At 38.9% G+C, this 16,761-nt stretch overlaps 1 protein-coding gene across 1 annotated transcript; it reads right to left on the reverse strand.

Annotated features, from left to right (window-relative positions):
- Positions 1-11,011: 11,011 nt before the first annotated feature.
- LOC134449395 (cathepsin K-like) lies at positions 11,012-16,542 on the reverse strand. The gene is made up of 8 exons (XM_063199303.1): positions 16,479-16,542; positions 15,724-15,850; positions 15,322-15,444; positions 14,202-14,348; positions 13,024-13,245; positions 12,490-12,652; positions 11,702-11,795; positions 11,012-11,191 (listed from the first exon to the last, which is right to left on the reverse strand). Exons 1-8 carry the CDS (start codon positions 16,481-16,483, stop codon positions 11,095-11,097), a joined length of 978 nt encoding a protein of 325 aa, XP_063055373.1. The 5' UTR covers positions 16,484-16,542; the 3' UTR covers positions 11,012-11,094.
- Positions 16,543-16,761: the final 219 nt, after the last annotated feature.

Consider the following 16,761-nt stretch of genomic DNA (forward strand, 5'->3'; position numbering starts at 1 on the left):
CAATGTCAACTTTTCATGGTCATAAAACGATTATGACATTGGCATTATGTTTATACCTTGCTCATTACACTGTTGTGACACTGTAATGACATTCCTATGACGCCGGCCGGCGTCAAGTAAAATGTTACCAATACACCTGCTGTCTGGTTAGGGGTCTTCACTGGCATTCCCCAACAAACTTGAATGCGAAACGTGGCTTTTGTCATGTTTTATTTGGAATTTTGTTGATGAAAGAAAAAAAAAACATATTTGCAAAATGCTGAATAAAAGATGACAGAAGCCATGTTTCACTACAAAACTTGTTATGGAATACCAGTTAACACCACTTAACACTTGGTGAGCTGCATATTATTGAAAACAAATGTTAAACAAATGTCAATTTCAATATGCAGTTGTAATGCTCACACTACCCTGAACTTGTCTGTACCTGAGGTTTTTTTTTCTTCTTCTTCAGCCTTTTCCGAGATCCTGGTCATTGTAATGGGGGCAGCTGTTTGTTTACATTTCAAAAAACATTTTTATTTATTCCCAAAACATCCAATAGGCTATGCAACATCAGCAGACAACTAGCAAATAGTGGTACCTTTTGGGAAAATATTTGGAGTAGGCCTATGTTCATTCAAAAAAAAAAAAGTAAACAAACGCTGCCCCCATTAGAATAGCTCATATCTGGGAAAGGGCTGAGCCGAAAATCACCGGGTACTGACAAGTCAAGGGTAGCGTGAGCAATACAACAGCATATTGAAATTGGCAGTAGTGGTCCTTTAAGACTGGTTTTAAGAACAGATATGGACATGCCCATAGACAGCCATTCTAAAGCCGTTTGAGACAAAATCCAAACGGAGACAGCAGCAAGCATCCAAAAAAATAGGTGAGGACCACTTTATTGCATTGCAGAGAACTCAGAAAAGGTGAATATGCTAACTTAATAGTGGACTCACTAGTTTGACGCCCTTTCGGTACTTACCGCTTACGTCATACGAACCTAAACCTAACCCTAACCTTAACCCTAAACCTAACCCTAACCTTAACCCTAACCCTAACCTTAACCCTAAACCTAACCCTAACCTTAAATCGCTTGTTTGAAATGTTTGATTACCATGTGAAATCACGAGAGGGCGTCAAACTAGTGGGTCCCAACTTAATATTGGACATATCCCTGCACAGATGGGTGTTTGGAAGGAATGATGTGGAGCAAGACAATGTGATGGAACAGAGTTGCTGAGAGAGGAAATAAATAAACAAGGTTAATGAGTGTGGTTGAAACTCAATAGGAACAAGCACAAATGACTCCATCATGAAAATGAGTATATGTTATGCTAGTATACTATGTTGTTTACTGTTCTGCTGAAATACAGAAGAATGACACCATTTTCCCTGCAGCAATGCCTACTGTAGTGTTCTCCTGACCTAAAGGCGTTGTCTTGTACATGTCTGGTGCAAGTATTGTATGAACATGTGTGCAGACATATCTTCTTTCAGGATATAGCGTCAACATCCTTGTGATAGGAATAAGCATATTTATTTGCCTCGTTTGTTTGATCAAAGTCCCTATTAAAGCTGGAGCTCTTGGGTGCATCCTCACCAAATCCTCCATCCTCTCAGAGCCTTCCCCATCAGCATGTGAGTATCAGCTGGCAATCTCCATCATCTTCACCGTTATTCTCTTTGAATTTTCTGGATGATACTATAATGTTCTTTTTTCTGCTTCATATTGTGTGTGTGTTTCAGAAGAATTTCCATCAACCTTCACCACCATGGGCATTCTTCCCATTCTTACTCTTCTCTGCGCCTTGTTTTCAGTGAGCATGGCAACAGGTAAGAAGGAAATGTGGTTACACAATTGTCTTAATATCATTTTATCCGTTAAGGTATAGATAGAGAGACAGATAAATATAAGTTTGATTAGAAATTGACATGGGTAAGTTGAACTGACACAGACCTGAGACACAGAGGGTATTATAAAGGTGCTGTAGATATAAACTGTTTGGTGTGAAAACGTGAAAGGAGGAGCGATAATCATTTGTACACATTTATTAAGTGACATCTTTTCTCTCTTTTTCTCAACTTTGTCAGAGACAAAGACTGCTGAAGATTCTGCTGAATCTGAAGTCCAGCTGTCTTCAGGTAAATTTACCTAAAAACAATATTTGATGATGTCCAAAGCAATGGATGAGGTGTTTCATGCACTGGTTTGGACTAAAAGCCTGACAGACGATTCAATGGACATTTCGTAGAAGATGTTTCGTTCAACCTATGCATTTTAGTCCAATCCAGTTCATGAAACACCTCATCGTCTGTCTCCCGACTAAAAGTGTAATGTGATGTAGAAGATGATGGTGATTTCTCTGAATTGAAAGAACTGTTTTGTTTGCCTGGCAAGTGAGTTGAAGGAGAGGATTGTGCACATCCCAGAGAAAGGTGCAGGACGAAGGCCAACTGTAGTTTTCAGAGTGAGAAGTCCACACATTTAGAATCCTTTTTGTTGTATTTTATTATTTCATGGCAGGATAACGTTTCGACCTCAACTGCGGACTTCTCACTCTGAAAACTACCTTTGTTTGCCCGGCAAACCTGACTGCCTAGAACTTTTAAGATCAGCTGATACTGAACCTGGTTTGAGCACATCTGTGGCAGGGTTTTTGCTTTTCTGTAACAATTTTAAGGGGTCACTATTACAGTGTATGGACCCCATTTAGGCATGTGTGTTCATTATTTCTTTCTTTTGCTTTTATTGCAGGTACATATGTACAACCTACAGTGTTTCTGTAATCGTATGTTCTGTAAAATCATTGAATGAGTTCGAGATGATGAAATGCCCTAGTCAGTATAGATATGTATCAGACTCCAACATTGACAGCAGTTGAAAATTAACCATACAGAGTTCTATGTAATATGCACTAGTGTTGTAGTACTTGCTTGCATTGTCAAGTTGCTCCTACTTAACTTTATTCTCCTCAATTTAGTGTTTTACATTGTGAACTTAGTTCTAATTCTCTTTATACTCCTCTGCCCTGTCTGTGACCTTCAGATGAGCCAGCTATGAGTTACTGGTGGCGACGGTCTGGGGGTCGGTCACGCCAGCGATGCGATGGATGGAGACGCTTCCGAAATCGCTGCTTCAAATACTTCAATACCAGAACGACATGGGCAAAAGCAGAGGTAGGAGGACAGAAAATAATGAATATACTGTATTTCACACAGAACTTATAATATTTCTATGTTCATCTTTATCATGGCCATTGGCCACAATCTCTGAGGTCCTCCAGAATTTGTGCGCTTTTTTTGAACCGCATTAAAGTCTTTTTTGTTCTATAAAGTTTTTAAAGTAATTTTACTGCTCAATTCTGCACCAAGACATTTTTTGTTTGTTGTTTCAGGGATTATGTGTGAGGCAGGGAGGGCACTTGGCTTCTATCCACAACCGTGCTGAGTGCAGGGTAGTGAAGAGATTGTTGCGCAGTTCTGCCTGGATTGGGGGCGGCGGAGCCATGAAGGTAACCAGGGCACTCAAGTCTGTCTTCGAGAGCGAAACTCTGTCATTTCAGCCATTTCTCACTCTCTCACTCCACACTTTGTGTTTGTTACTCTGGAAAATGGACATGGTATGGCCCAATTAGCATTTGTTTTTTTCCCATAGGCTTCCCTGCATGGTTCCAAACCAATCAGAAAACTATTGCCCAGATCTAATAGTCCAATTTCATCAGTTTGGCAGGGCTACGTTATGTGTGCCCAAAATCTCACCTCCACAACATATTTTGTGTACAATTTGATCCATATATTATAGCGAAATTACAGTCATACCAGCCGAAAGAGTGCGATCCAAGCTTTGTAAACTAAAGCATTGATAAGATGCATTCCGCAGTATGTCAGAACCCCTGTAAGCTCAACCGCAGCCCTGAAGGTAAGCCTTTCCTCCACTCAGATTTGGGTCTGTCTTAGGCTAGTGGTTTAGTGTGCTGGGAATCATTATCCTTAGATGAGATTCTGTCATTAGATTTGGCACTAACAACGGCATGATTAGTCGACACCATAGTCTCATGTCAGTTTCTGTCTCAGATCAGAGACCGGATTGAGAAAGTTAAAGCCCTTTCATGTTCATGTATTCTCAACAGTTAGAGAAGCAATTAGCTGCTCTAACTGGATACCCTCTAGTTAAGTGAAGTGGGTAGGAAATGTGACGGGAGTTTTTGAGGATGAGATGTTGGATGTGTTGAGAGCACATGCAGAATGAACATACGACTACTGTCACGCTCCCCTTTCATTTTATGTACATTCATTGGAACAAGTCCAGCAAATGAACAGATTTTGACACTAGGCATCACCTTGCAGTTTGGAACAATGTAAGGTGTGTAGTAGATGAATAATGATGTAATTTGATTGGAAGCACCCAATATTTTGATCTCTATGCAGGGATTCACCTGGTACTGGACCGATGGCACCCGTTTTGACTACAGCAACTGGCATGCGTGGGAACCAAACAACAGTGGTGGAAATGAACACTGCATTCAGACCTGGGCTCGTGGACGTGGTACTACCGTCTACTCTTTTCCATCATTACAGTTTCTTTAGCATCATATTCCATTCCTGCAATAACTTCAGATATATTTATAGGAGGGATGCATCTGGGTCATTCTATATTTAGGGGTACATTTCAGGGCTTTTTTGTTGGTATTTTCAGGTTTTCTTTTTTTCAATTAATAACCTAGATGTTTCCATGGCATACACCAAGTGTCCAAAACACACTAATTGTGTGTTAACTACTTTAAAAAATACATTTTAATGAAAGTGAACAGTTGCGGGCAAATTTATGTAGGCTAATCTTAAACATAGACCTACGCCTAAAAATACCACATTTGAGACACTTGTTTGAAAGTGCTTAAGTCCATTAACAAGCATTTTATGTGACAAAATCATACTCTGTCATAGCAACTCTGTCATATAACAGCTCTGTCATAACAACTATCACCGCTGAGGAGTAGGCCTAACACAGTTGATGGTAGCCTAACACAGATTGACATTACTGCCATTTTCAGAGGGTTGTGCTAACTGCAGACCTCAGAGCTTTCACCCCAATTCATGTTGTTACAAGCTTTATCTGAAGGGTTGTAAATATCATTTCTATATCAGGTTCTTATAAATATGTTGACAAGCTTGAGACAAGTCGAGGCACAATTATCTCTCTATAAGACAAAATACAGTAACACTTTACAGTAACGTCCTATTCACAGCTTTAAAGACACTTTATTAACGTAGCAATTAACATTTAACAAAGCATTTACAAATGTTTGTAAATGAGTAATAACCAAACTATGACTGCACAGTGGAGTCGGAATCAACTTCTGGGTGAGTTTTATGTGGTTTCATGGCTTCTGGTCTTTGGAGCTCGAAACTTGCAGGACCGCTGCGACTGCGCTGTGTCTTCTGTGTTAGCATAGTATTTCTTGCACATTTGTAAACATTTGTAAACATTTTTTTTGATAATTAGTTAATTATTTATGACGTGTTTATAAAGCTGTGTATAATAGGACGTTATTGTAAAGTGTTACCCAAAATACAAGCATTCAACATACAAAAGTACTGTTATACTGTAATATTGAAGAGATGAACTCAAAACTTACCAAAAGATCTTCACATTTCCATTCAAAGAAGATATGACATTTTATGATGTTGGAGGTCATGTGACTTAGGACCAAGACATTGCTGATTTATTGAGTTGGTTTCAGAGGTGACATGGCTGACACAGTTTTCTGGGAAGCACACAAATTTAAGTAATTTGTTGACTTTTTGTATTATTTAAAGGAACAGTCCACTGTGTTTCAATAATAAAGTGTGTTCTTCTCTGAGATGAGCTCCTCCCGACCTGTCTCGTCTTCGGACTGTGCCCCCAGTCAGCAATGCGGGCGCCCAAACTTGCAAACTCTGCCCAAACTTGTTAGCTTTAGCTTGGCTCAGCTTTGCAGTAAGCAGCATGGCAGAAGCATTTAAAAAAAATGTTTCATTGTCAGCTTTCCATTATATGATAGAGATGCCTGAGGCACTACAGAGGATAATTTATGTTTATGTAGCCTATGTTTAAAAAGCCTTTTTGTGTCCTCTTCCACAGGTTCTGGTTCCTGGAATGATGCCCCCTGTGAAAGTCGTTTTGGTTTTGTGTGTGCCAAGTAGCGAGAGAGATCACAGACGGTGATTACAAATCAAATGACTTGTGATTCAAAGCTTTCTTTTCTCTCTTCTTTCAAAACGATAATATAATAAAGAAATGCATAGAAGTGTTTTAAGTCAGTGGAAGTGACCACCACTAGCCACAATCATCTTCAGGGGTAAGAACCTGACTCAGTAGTAAAGCAGGTTAAGTTCACTTTTGAGGTAGTGGTAAATCATCTAGTATACAAGCCTTGAGTCCTAACTTTCGAATGACACCTGTGTGCTATCTCCTAGCAGGTTTACAGTTTACTGTAGGCTCATTGAGTCAGGTTTATCACTTAACCATGCTCTTGGAATACCCCTCCCTCCCCTCCCCTAGTCACCACCTCAAACTATTGTGACTGTTGTCAGCCCAGACCACCGGGTGGCGCTATAGCTACTAGAACACCAGATAGACAAAGATTACTTCATTCTTCATGCTCTTCATTCTATGACTGTCGCATAACGAATCAATCAATAAAAGCATCAGCAAAAGCAACCAACAGTATGCTGTGTTTTCATTTTATGGTGTCTGAAAAAGAAATGCTTGTAAATATATTACGTTTTTTTTTCCTTTTACCTGACATGTTTCGATAGTGTATCCTGTCTTCATCAGTGGGTCACACAGGGATTGATGTGTTACAGTTTTTCTCAATTGGTTTTGTACATTTCTCACAATAGAATAATCATTCTCAAAACGTTTTGTTCAATTGTAACTTCCTGGTGTTAGCTGTGCACATGATAAAATCAGTTTCTCATAGTTTTCAGCATATAGCAAATGCTTTCGTCCACCATGCAATGGTTGTGTACAATTCTCAGCTTTTCTGTACGTTCTCAATTGCTTTTGTCATATCACATCACAAAAAGCTTTGTCACTGAATACATGAAACTGTTTCACCCCCCAAAAGATTTAGGTCCTAGGTCCTAGGTCCTAGGTCATAGTATAAGTCTTGCCATGCAAAATATGTTCTGAATTGGTGAATTGCTCCCAGGAAAATATTTACTGTCTATAATCAAAGGCAGTAAAAGGAAATAATATTTCAAAGAGAAAACAGGCATGAATGTAACAATAGGCACTGTACTGTACTGTATTACATTACTGTATGCCTTATGTGCCCTGTATAATTACGCTCCAAGCAACATTATAAAATTCCCCTAGAATTTCACAAGCGAGTAAGTGCACTTTATACAATATCAGTGCATTGTTTTAAATTTATTTTGCTTTACAGTTCTATATTTTTATTCACATGGGCCTGCAAAACAAGTAAAAAGGGGTGGTAGAGGGTGCATTTTGACACCTCAACCAGAGTGGGCTTTTTTTTCTATTTTGCAATAAGATGTCTGTCAATAAATACGTCATACTCTAAATGTATATCTAGTCCAGTCTTAGCTGATCAATGTTACATAAAGTCGAATTTACAAAATTTCTCATTCAATCTAAACAACATTTCGCTTCAGAAAAGATCCTCAAGAGTGTAGGCTGCTAGTCAATTGACAACATGACAGATCGATTTGACTAGCTTGTCCATACACTATGACACAATGACTAACCATTCTGATGGCACTGACATGTTCATTGACACAAAAAAGTGCTTTTGAAAGATGAACTAAGGATTTTGAGCAAGAGACTCGGTTTTGCAGGTCATCCACGGTGTTTTGCCATTTGTTAAAGCTGTTTTGAGAATGATTATGTTTTGCAAATTGCGAGAGATTTGAGAAATGTACAAAACCAATTGAGAAATACTGTAATATGTCGTCACATCTCTGTAACATCAGCTGATTACAAAGCATGTCACGCATCAACACCTGCGTGACCCACTGATGAAGATGCAAGTTACACCATCAGAACATGTCAGGAGGGGCCCTAGACAATTGCCTTGCTTGCTTGCCTGGTTGTGACTGTCCTGTTAGCCTCAGCAAAGGGGTAATTAATTCCATGCACTTCTTTTGTCATCTGGTGCATCGATGGGAGACCTTACAGTTTTTCTCAATTGGTATTGTACATGTCTCACAACAGAATAATCATTCTCAAAACTTCTTGTTCAATTGTGACTTCCTACCGTCACCTGTGCACATGGTAAAATACATTTTTTCATAGTTTTCAGCATTTAGCAAATGCTTTCGTCCACCATGCAATGGTTGTGTACAATTCTCAGCTTTTTCGTACATTATCAATTGATTTTGTCATATCACTCAAAAAGCTTTGTCACTGAATGCATTAAACTATCGCACCCCCCAAAACATTTAGGCCCTAGGTCATAGTTTAAGTCTTGACATGCAAAATGATTTACCAAGCTGTCAAGCTTGTGTTAAGCACTGTATAATTTCCATCTGATTTTTGTCTATAAATATGATCTGAATTGGGAAATTGTTCGCAGGTAAATATTGACTCTCTCTAATCAAGGGCAGTATAAGGGATAGAGAAAACAGGCATACAATACAACAGTAGGCACTGTACTGCATTATATTACTCTATGCCTCATGTGCCCTTAATTACGCTCCACGCAAAATGACAATATTTCCCTATAATTTCACAAGTGCACTTTATACAGTATCAGTGTATTGTTTCAAATTTATTTTGCTTTACAGTTCTAGATTTTTTTTTCACATGGGCTTGCAAGACAAGTAAAGGGATGGTAGAGGGCGCATTTTGACACCTCAACCAGAGTTTGCTATTTTTCCTATTTTGCAATGAGAAAACCTATCAATAAATAGGTCATAGTCTAAATGTATATATCTAGGACAATCTTATCTGATCAATGTAATATAAAGTCGAATTTACAACATTTCCCATCCAATCTAAACAACATTTTGCTTCAGAAAAGATCCTCAAGAGTGTACTATTCAATTGACAACATGACAAATCGATTTGACTAGCTTGTCCATACCCGAACTACACTAATGCACAATGACTAACCATTCTGCTGGCACTGATACGTTCATTGACACAAAAACTTGGGTTTTGAGCAAGAGACTCGGTTTTGCAGGTCATCCACGGTGTTTTGCCATTTGTTAAAGCTGTTTTGAGAAAGAACATTATGTTTTTGCAAATTGCGAGAGAGATTCGAGAAATGTACAAAACCAATTGAGAAATACTGTAACTGGAGAGAAGACACCAGAGGAGGACAGAAGCAATTCTATTCTTCTTTTAATCAAGTGCATAACATAGGGACTAACGTTTCGATGGATGTACGATCTTTATCAGAGTCCTTGAGTAGTGTGGAGAGAAGAGCCTTATTATCAGAAGAACTCATTACAGACAGGTGTAGGCCTCTGCGACGGGGCTTTAAGCTATTGGCCCTTCTCTCAAGGTCTCACTCACATTGCTCACATCCTGAATTAACAAAGACAAAAACAATGCATATGTGAAAAAGAAAACCAGGAAAACCTACACACATACAGAAAAGAGAATAAAAGAAATGATATATATACGTCCATAGCCTACCACATTTAAAAGTCATTACAAAAGGCAGATCATTAATAGGCTAATCAATAAAAAGAAATGGTCATTATTTCAAGTTGATATCCGTTTGCTCAAACTTTACAAACAGGACAGGCTCAGCTCCTCATTGAGGCCAGAAGGTTCAATCATGTCAGGGAACATGCTGGTTTATGCTTCGAATCAAATAAATAAATAATAAAACAATCAAAAACAGAATAGTTTCACAGACCACATGCAATCATGCCCTTTAAAACAATTTTTTTTAAAAACCAGAATAGTTTCACAGACCTTTTAAACTATACCCATGGTGTGGCAATGACTTTGGTCTCAGTGTGTACATGCAGGTCAATCAGGAGCTCAAAAGAGTGACCCCAGTAAGCCACAACAGTCACCTCCACAATTCAATTCAATATTCAGCATGGACAGGATGTCGCTTTGTAATTGGTTTACCTTCAGGAAGTTTCATCCTCCGTAGATCATTTTCAACAAAATGGACCATCTCTGGCTTGTGCACTTGTTCTGTTACTCTCAGATGCACACATTTTTCTGTTTTTGAACCCGCCGTGGCATGTGAAGCATTGCTCCTTAAGATAAGACGAGACACTTTTCAAATATGCCTCTGAAAATGTTGACAGAAAATGTGACAATCTGTCGTGAGGGCTACTCGTGAAGAGGAGACAAAGATGTGGGACAAAATGTAAAATAATAATTAAGCATTTATTCTTTTATCTATTATTTATTAAGATGTGATGGGCCTTTTGTGCCTTTATTGGGAATAGTATAGATACACGGTGGAAGAGAGAGATGGGGTAGGCTTGGAAATTGACCCATGGTGAACTCTCGAACCCAGGACCCCATGGGCACACAAGCCCATTCATGTCATGGTGCATTAGTGCAATGAGCCTCACCCCAGCATTTAGTCTTTTATTATTATAAATCTGATGTAGGTACTTGATGGATGGCTTCAAATATGGTGCTAGTTATACGTGAGATCAAAAAGCACAAAACATTGCAGAGTTCTTTTTATCATTGGTGCCTAAAGCGCCAGAAAAAGAAAACGTCTGCTGAATGCCTAAGACCTTGTTGGGAAAGTTGCTCTCAGCCTGTGAAAGCCTTAATATCTTAGCCTCTGATGCACATAAAAACATGAAATAAGTTGCATTTAAACCCTAAGAACGTCATCTTGAATTAGAATCTGTTCATTCAGCTGTAACACACCCACAATTTTTTTTTTAAAAAAAAAGCTAAAATCTCAAGAGCCTGAATATGTATATGTGTCTCCAGGCACTAAAAATAAAAAAATTAACAACATATCCGACTCATCAGGCTAAAATGGATTAAATCATTGCAGTTATATGAATTGCTGATTGAAACAGGCATCACAACAAATTAAACACAGTTAACAGTTATTTTTCTTTGTATGGCAGCAGGAAATAATTGTAAGTTTCCCTCTGCAAAAGCGATCTTCACACAATAGGAAAGCTGGCTGCATTGGCGATGCCACAGACATTTTGGCCCCTCTGAATGTAAATGTAGCCTTTGACACCCCAGTTCTGTCCCCAGCTGCAGAAATACAAAAAAGACACTCATTATAGTACTCCAAGACACAGATACACCAGCACCAAAAACAGGGATGAGAAAACTACACTGTGAAACATTTCAGCCAGTTACATGTAAAAGTAAAGAAGTAAGTTGCCCTGTTGCCTTAAAGGTGCACTGTGTAATGTTTTTAATAGTTTATTTAATTCATGGTGCCTATTCACACATGTTATCTTTTTCATGAATACTATTGCTTACCATCACCATCACATTCTAAGTATTCATTATGATTTGGAAAATTGGACTTTTCATACATGAAAAGGAGGATCTTCTCCATTGTCTGCCATTTTGAATTTCTTGAAATCTGCATTTCTAGCTGCATTTCTAGCTGCTCCTTTGCGGAGGTAACAGTGACAAAGGGATGGATACAACAATATTATTGGCCTTACATTTAGAGCTTCCCTAAGAACTTTTGAACCATCATGTGAATAATTTTGAAATGTAAGCAGACAAGTTGGTGAGCTCAGAACTTACCTGTTCTTCACGATCCATTCTCGTCGGGTATAACCTACCACAAGGAGAGCATGGGTCAACTTGTCAGGACGGCAGTAGTAATCAGAATAAGTACCTGAAAGTCAGAAGTGTCACACACACACACACACACACACACACACACACACACACACACACACACACACACACACACACACACACACACACACACACACACACACACACACACACACACCTTGTACAAACATAAAGGCATGACCGGACGCAAACACAAATGCACAAGATTTAAACTAGAGATCTAAATTAGGATTTATGGATCTTTGGATCCGGATTAAAGTGTCTCGTTCCTTTTAAAAGGCTATTCGAAAAACATTCACTTTTAAAAGTTTTTTTTTTTAATTATTCATTCAGTGAAGATAGCATTTTTGACTCCACCTCTAGGTCATTTTGTCCAAACAACAACTGATTGCCCTCCTCTTTCTTAAGACCGTTTCGTTTCTGCCATTCTCTGAGGCACACACTTGTGTCTTTTCTCAAATTTAAGTAATCGCATGAAGGTCACAAGCTCATAACAAACGAAAAAACAGAAAAGAGTGGTTCCCAGTGTTCATGTCACACACACTCTCACACACACACACACACACACACACACACACACACACACACACACACACACACACACACACACACACACACACACACACACACACACACACACTGGTTAAACGCCTCTTTTTTTCAACAGTGTTCTACCGAAAGAATGCTGAACACTGAAAAGGACAGGAGGTGATTGTGTCTGGTTTACTGACCCTTTTTGTAGAACCGAAATGTGCGCTGGCTGGCGTCAAGAGCCACGGAGATGGGGCCAGACTGGGCCAGCGCTTTGGCCAGTGAGTCCTCATCTCCTGGTGGAATGGTCATAAACCCTTTACAGGACATGGCCTTTGGGACATCACGACGGCACATCCCCAGCTTGAGAGTTGCACGAGAAGGGATAAAAAGGGGATCCCGTTAGCAATATGGCTTCAAATCCAGGATTTGGAGCATTTTGTATATAATCATCCACCAGGCAGAAATAACGGTTTGGTTAAACCAGGAGCACTGCCATTTTATCTAAACACTGAACAGACGGCAGACTTTGGACTGAGATAGATAATTCAAGGGGTGTTTTTTTGTCCATAATAGGCTTGTAATAATTTTGGAATTATCATGACAAGACAAGGACCCGTGACTAACATCTTTATCTTTAATGTTGACCAATGATTTTCTTGCATAGGGCCTACAGCACAATCTCAAACAGGGTTTACAACAAGACCCCTGCTTGAGATGGGCAGCAGTCATACCATTTCTTTGTAGGGGTAAGTCGTCTCATTGGTGATGCCTTTTTTGGAATGGGCGACGTAGTCGAAGGCATATTCCATGCGTCCCCCTTGACAGCCACGGCTCTTCTCCACACAGTCCAGCAGGTTCTGGGGGCTCAGGTCCACCAGTTCCTTCCCGATCCTCCTCAGCTGGCCCTCAAGAGCACCCACGGCACTGAAGGCCCAGCATGCACCACAATTGCCCTGGGACACAACGTTTTATAATAATTAGGGTTGGGACTTGATTAAAAATTTTAATGTTATTAATCTATAGGCTTTGAAATTAATTAATCGAATTAATCGCTTTTTAATCGCATTTAAATATCTGACTTTAGAACAATGAAAAATATTTTGAATAACAATAAATAAGCGTAATCTAAAAACATTCATTTTTAAAACAAGAGAGAACTCTTTTCAATTTCAGCAGGCTGTTCACCATCAGGCGTAATACTGCACTCCACTGGTCTAATCCAGAACTATGTAGCTATATTATACTGCGATTATTTTTTTTGAATCCTGTTAATTAATTAATCGAATCGTGTGATTAATTAATCGAAATTAATGCATTAATGTCCCAGCCCTAATAATAATGTCTGCTTATAAAGACTTAATTAACTAATGAGGAACAAAACATTAACAAATGTTTTTATTATTAACTAAATTTTATTCATGCTTTATATAATATCTACAAAAAATATGTTCAAGATTTTCACACCTGTTAACAGAGTATTTTTTTTCATTTACAAATAATTTGTAAATGTTTGATACATATAAAATATTAACATAACATTTCTCAGTCATTTACAAAGATTTGTTAATGTTTTGTTCATCATTTATTCATTATTTACTAAGTGTTAATAATGCTTTATAAGCAGACATTATCATAAAGTGTAACCATGATTTTTTTGTTGTTACTGTTTTAAAAAAAAATAACCATTATTTTATCAGATTTTGCCACACTAACACGAAACATCGTAGTGAGAAAGAAGACCTGGAAGTGTATTTGAGATCTTTGTTACAAGCTTCGTACATGAAAGCCAAACAGGGTTTCATATTCCTGATACATCACCTCACAGGGAATGCAGTTACAAGGATACTTGTAGTTTTATTTTTCACATGCATAGAAATACCGGTACTAAAAGTAGACTTTTAACTCTTACTTGCTTTTTCACAGACGTGACATAGCCACATCTGCGGTAGTCAATTTTGCAAGGCACTGGCCCAGACTCAGGAACGAAGGTGTTGTTGTGCTCTCCATGCACGCCTGGTCTGAAGCCCATCATCCTCTCCACAACCTCTTCTTTAATCTGGAGAGGGAGGTGAAAAGTGCTGATACGTTACATTATTGCTTGACTTCCATATTTGTGTTTTTACCCTTCCGTATAGATGGACATTGACTTTGACCAGTTTCATTCAGAAATCTGTGAATCATGTATGTTTTTGTCACATACTTCCATGGAGCTTTTTTAAAGGAAGCCATGTTAGTAACTCCAATTCACCCACACAGACACCACCAGGTGGTGCTTGGGGGTGCAAATCAAAATGAATTATGAATGTAAAATTGGAATTATTCCGTAGGTCTGCCTGTACTCTGCTCATCCTCATCTCGCATGTCTGCGAGTTGGTTCATGTCCATACTTCAGACAAACAGTAGCCTATAGGGTCACCTGCCTCATGTGAAACAAGGGTTGATCCATTGAGGAGACGAAGGTGCTGTTTCTGGATATTTTTGAGAGCATGTTGGTTTTGGCGTATGGTTTCCATGAATGCGGAGGTTTAAAACCCACATATTAAAAATCCAGCTTTAAAAATATCCCATTTAGGGGGCTAAAATGCACCTGTTACAATAGAGTTTTTATTTTTATCCACATGTCACGTTAACACCTAAACAGGAGAAAAAAATATCCACATTCAGAAAGCATAAGAGACAGTAAGTACATCTGAATGGGACACCCAATGTATTTCCAGCATATTAGTGTATATAGAGCGTATTAGTGCTTTGCAGTGTGGTGGGTTTTTGAATCCTGTCTCCCAGGTGGTTCATGCCCATAGAGGAAACGTGCAGTAAAGGGTCACCTGATAAACATGGGATTCAGCGTAGCGTATTCTTGCTTTTCAGCGTAGCGTATTTTTGCTTTTCAGTGTAGCGTATTCTTGCTTTTCAGTGTAGCGTATTTTTGCTTTTCAGCGTAGTGTATTTTTGCTTTTCAGAGTAGTGTATTTTTGCTTTTCAGTGTAGTGTATTTTTGCTTTTCAGTGTAGTGTACTTTTGAATCCTACCATGTCTCCCAGGTGGTTCATGCCCAGTTCGTAGGTGTGGATCCCCAGCTCGTACTCCTGGTTGTGGGCCTCAATCATCAGCATGTTCTTCTCCCAGATGCTCCTGCGGATGGACTCCTCATCCTGCCATAAGCACACACACACACACACACACACACACACACACACACACACACACACACACACGCACATACACGCACACACACACACACACACACAGCATGTCTGACAATGCTGCAAAATATTAGCGTTTCTTTAAATAAATGTTGTAATTTAATAGTGTTAAACAGTTACACACATGGGTCTGGGAGAAAATTCTTTCAGAGGTCGATGGTTGATGCATTTTTGCATTTAGTTTTCCTGCATGCACCCGATCTGATTTGAGATGGCGAATACACCTACCAAATCTGAGTACTGTTTCTGGTGGGTTGATTTCCAGTCTTTCCATGCTGTGTCCAGAGCTGGGTTGTGTGTGGCCTGGACAACAACAGATCCCAAAAGCAGCAGCACATTCCCCCAAAGTAACAATCTGGGTACAAGGACAGTGGGGAACATTTGAGATGTGATCATGAAATGGCCGTTTAGCAGGGGCGTCGCTAGACCTATTATTTTACAGGGGCATGTGCCTGGGTATTGATTTGCTGTGCCATGATATGAGTTTCACAAAAAAAACCTTGCAAACTTGGAATTTAGCTCAAGTTTAGCATACAGAGTAATCAACGGAATGCGCACAAAATAATATAAGTAATTCACAAGCTTTTAAAAACAAATAACAGCAAAAAATGTTTTTCTTTATCTCTCGGTGCCCTACTGTGCCCCTGTACACCATTGGGCCAGCTGACGCCCCTGCCATTTAGCATTAGTGCTACATTATTATGTTCAGATATGCATGTAGGCCTACTACTTGATTATTCATCACCAACCATTCTGAAAGAGTGCAATGAAACAATTTGGTCTATATTTAAGTCATTCATGAATTATTAAAAATTCGACACACATCAAGTTTACGTAATTGAAATTGCAGTAAAACATACACTACAAAAATCTCACAATGCATTCAAATTGTTTCAGGGATACTTCAATTTTTTTAAGTATTTTTATGCAGCACTCTGGACATTTCAATTTCATGTCTTCGCAGTAACTTAATAAGGACTTACTTCATCCTCAGGTCCTCATGCAAGACCAAGGCGGCGTTGTGCTGTGTGTCACATTTTCTGAACAGGTTAGTTAATATTTATATCATCACACAGAGCAGACAGAGATAGAGATCTCTAGTTGCTTAATAAGCACAGCTTCTGCTTACTCAACTTCACCTTTTTAGGCGCCACACAGTAAAAAAAAAAACATGGGTTTCAATATTTCAAATTTCTATAAATCCACACAGAGTGAAAATGAAGTTAAACAGTGGAGTTAACAGTGGAGTTAAATGTCAAACATAAA

This window comes from Engraulis encrasicolus, chromosome 5, assembly GCF_034702125.1.
Source record: "Engraulis encrasicolus isolate BLACKSEA-1 chromosome 5, IST_EnEncr_1.0, whole genome shotgun sequence".
Taxonomy (NCBI): domain Eukaryota; kingdom Metazoa; phylum Chordata; class Actinopteri; order Clupeiformes; family Engraulidae; genus Engraulis; species Engraulis encrasicolus.

Excerpts from the sequence above, each read along its gene's own strand:
- LOC134449395 (XM_063199303.1), bottom strand. Across the intron at positions 14,349-15,321 it reads TGAACCACCTGGGAGACATG|ATTAAAGAAGAGGTTGTGGA; the intron begins GTAGGATTCAAA and ends CTCCCTCTCCAG. Across the intron at positions 13,246-14,201 it reads TCACGTCTGTGAAAAAGCAA|GGCAATTGTGGTGCATGCTG; the intron begins GTAAGAGTTAAA and ends GTTGTGTCCCAG.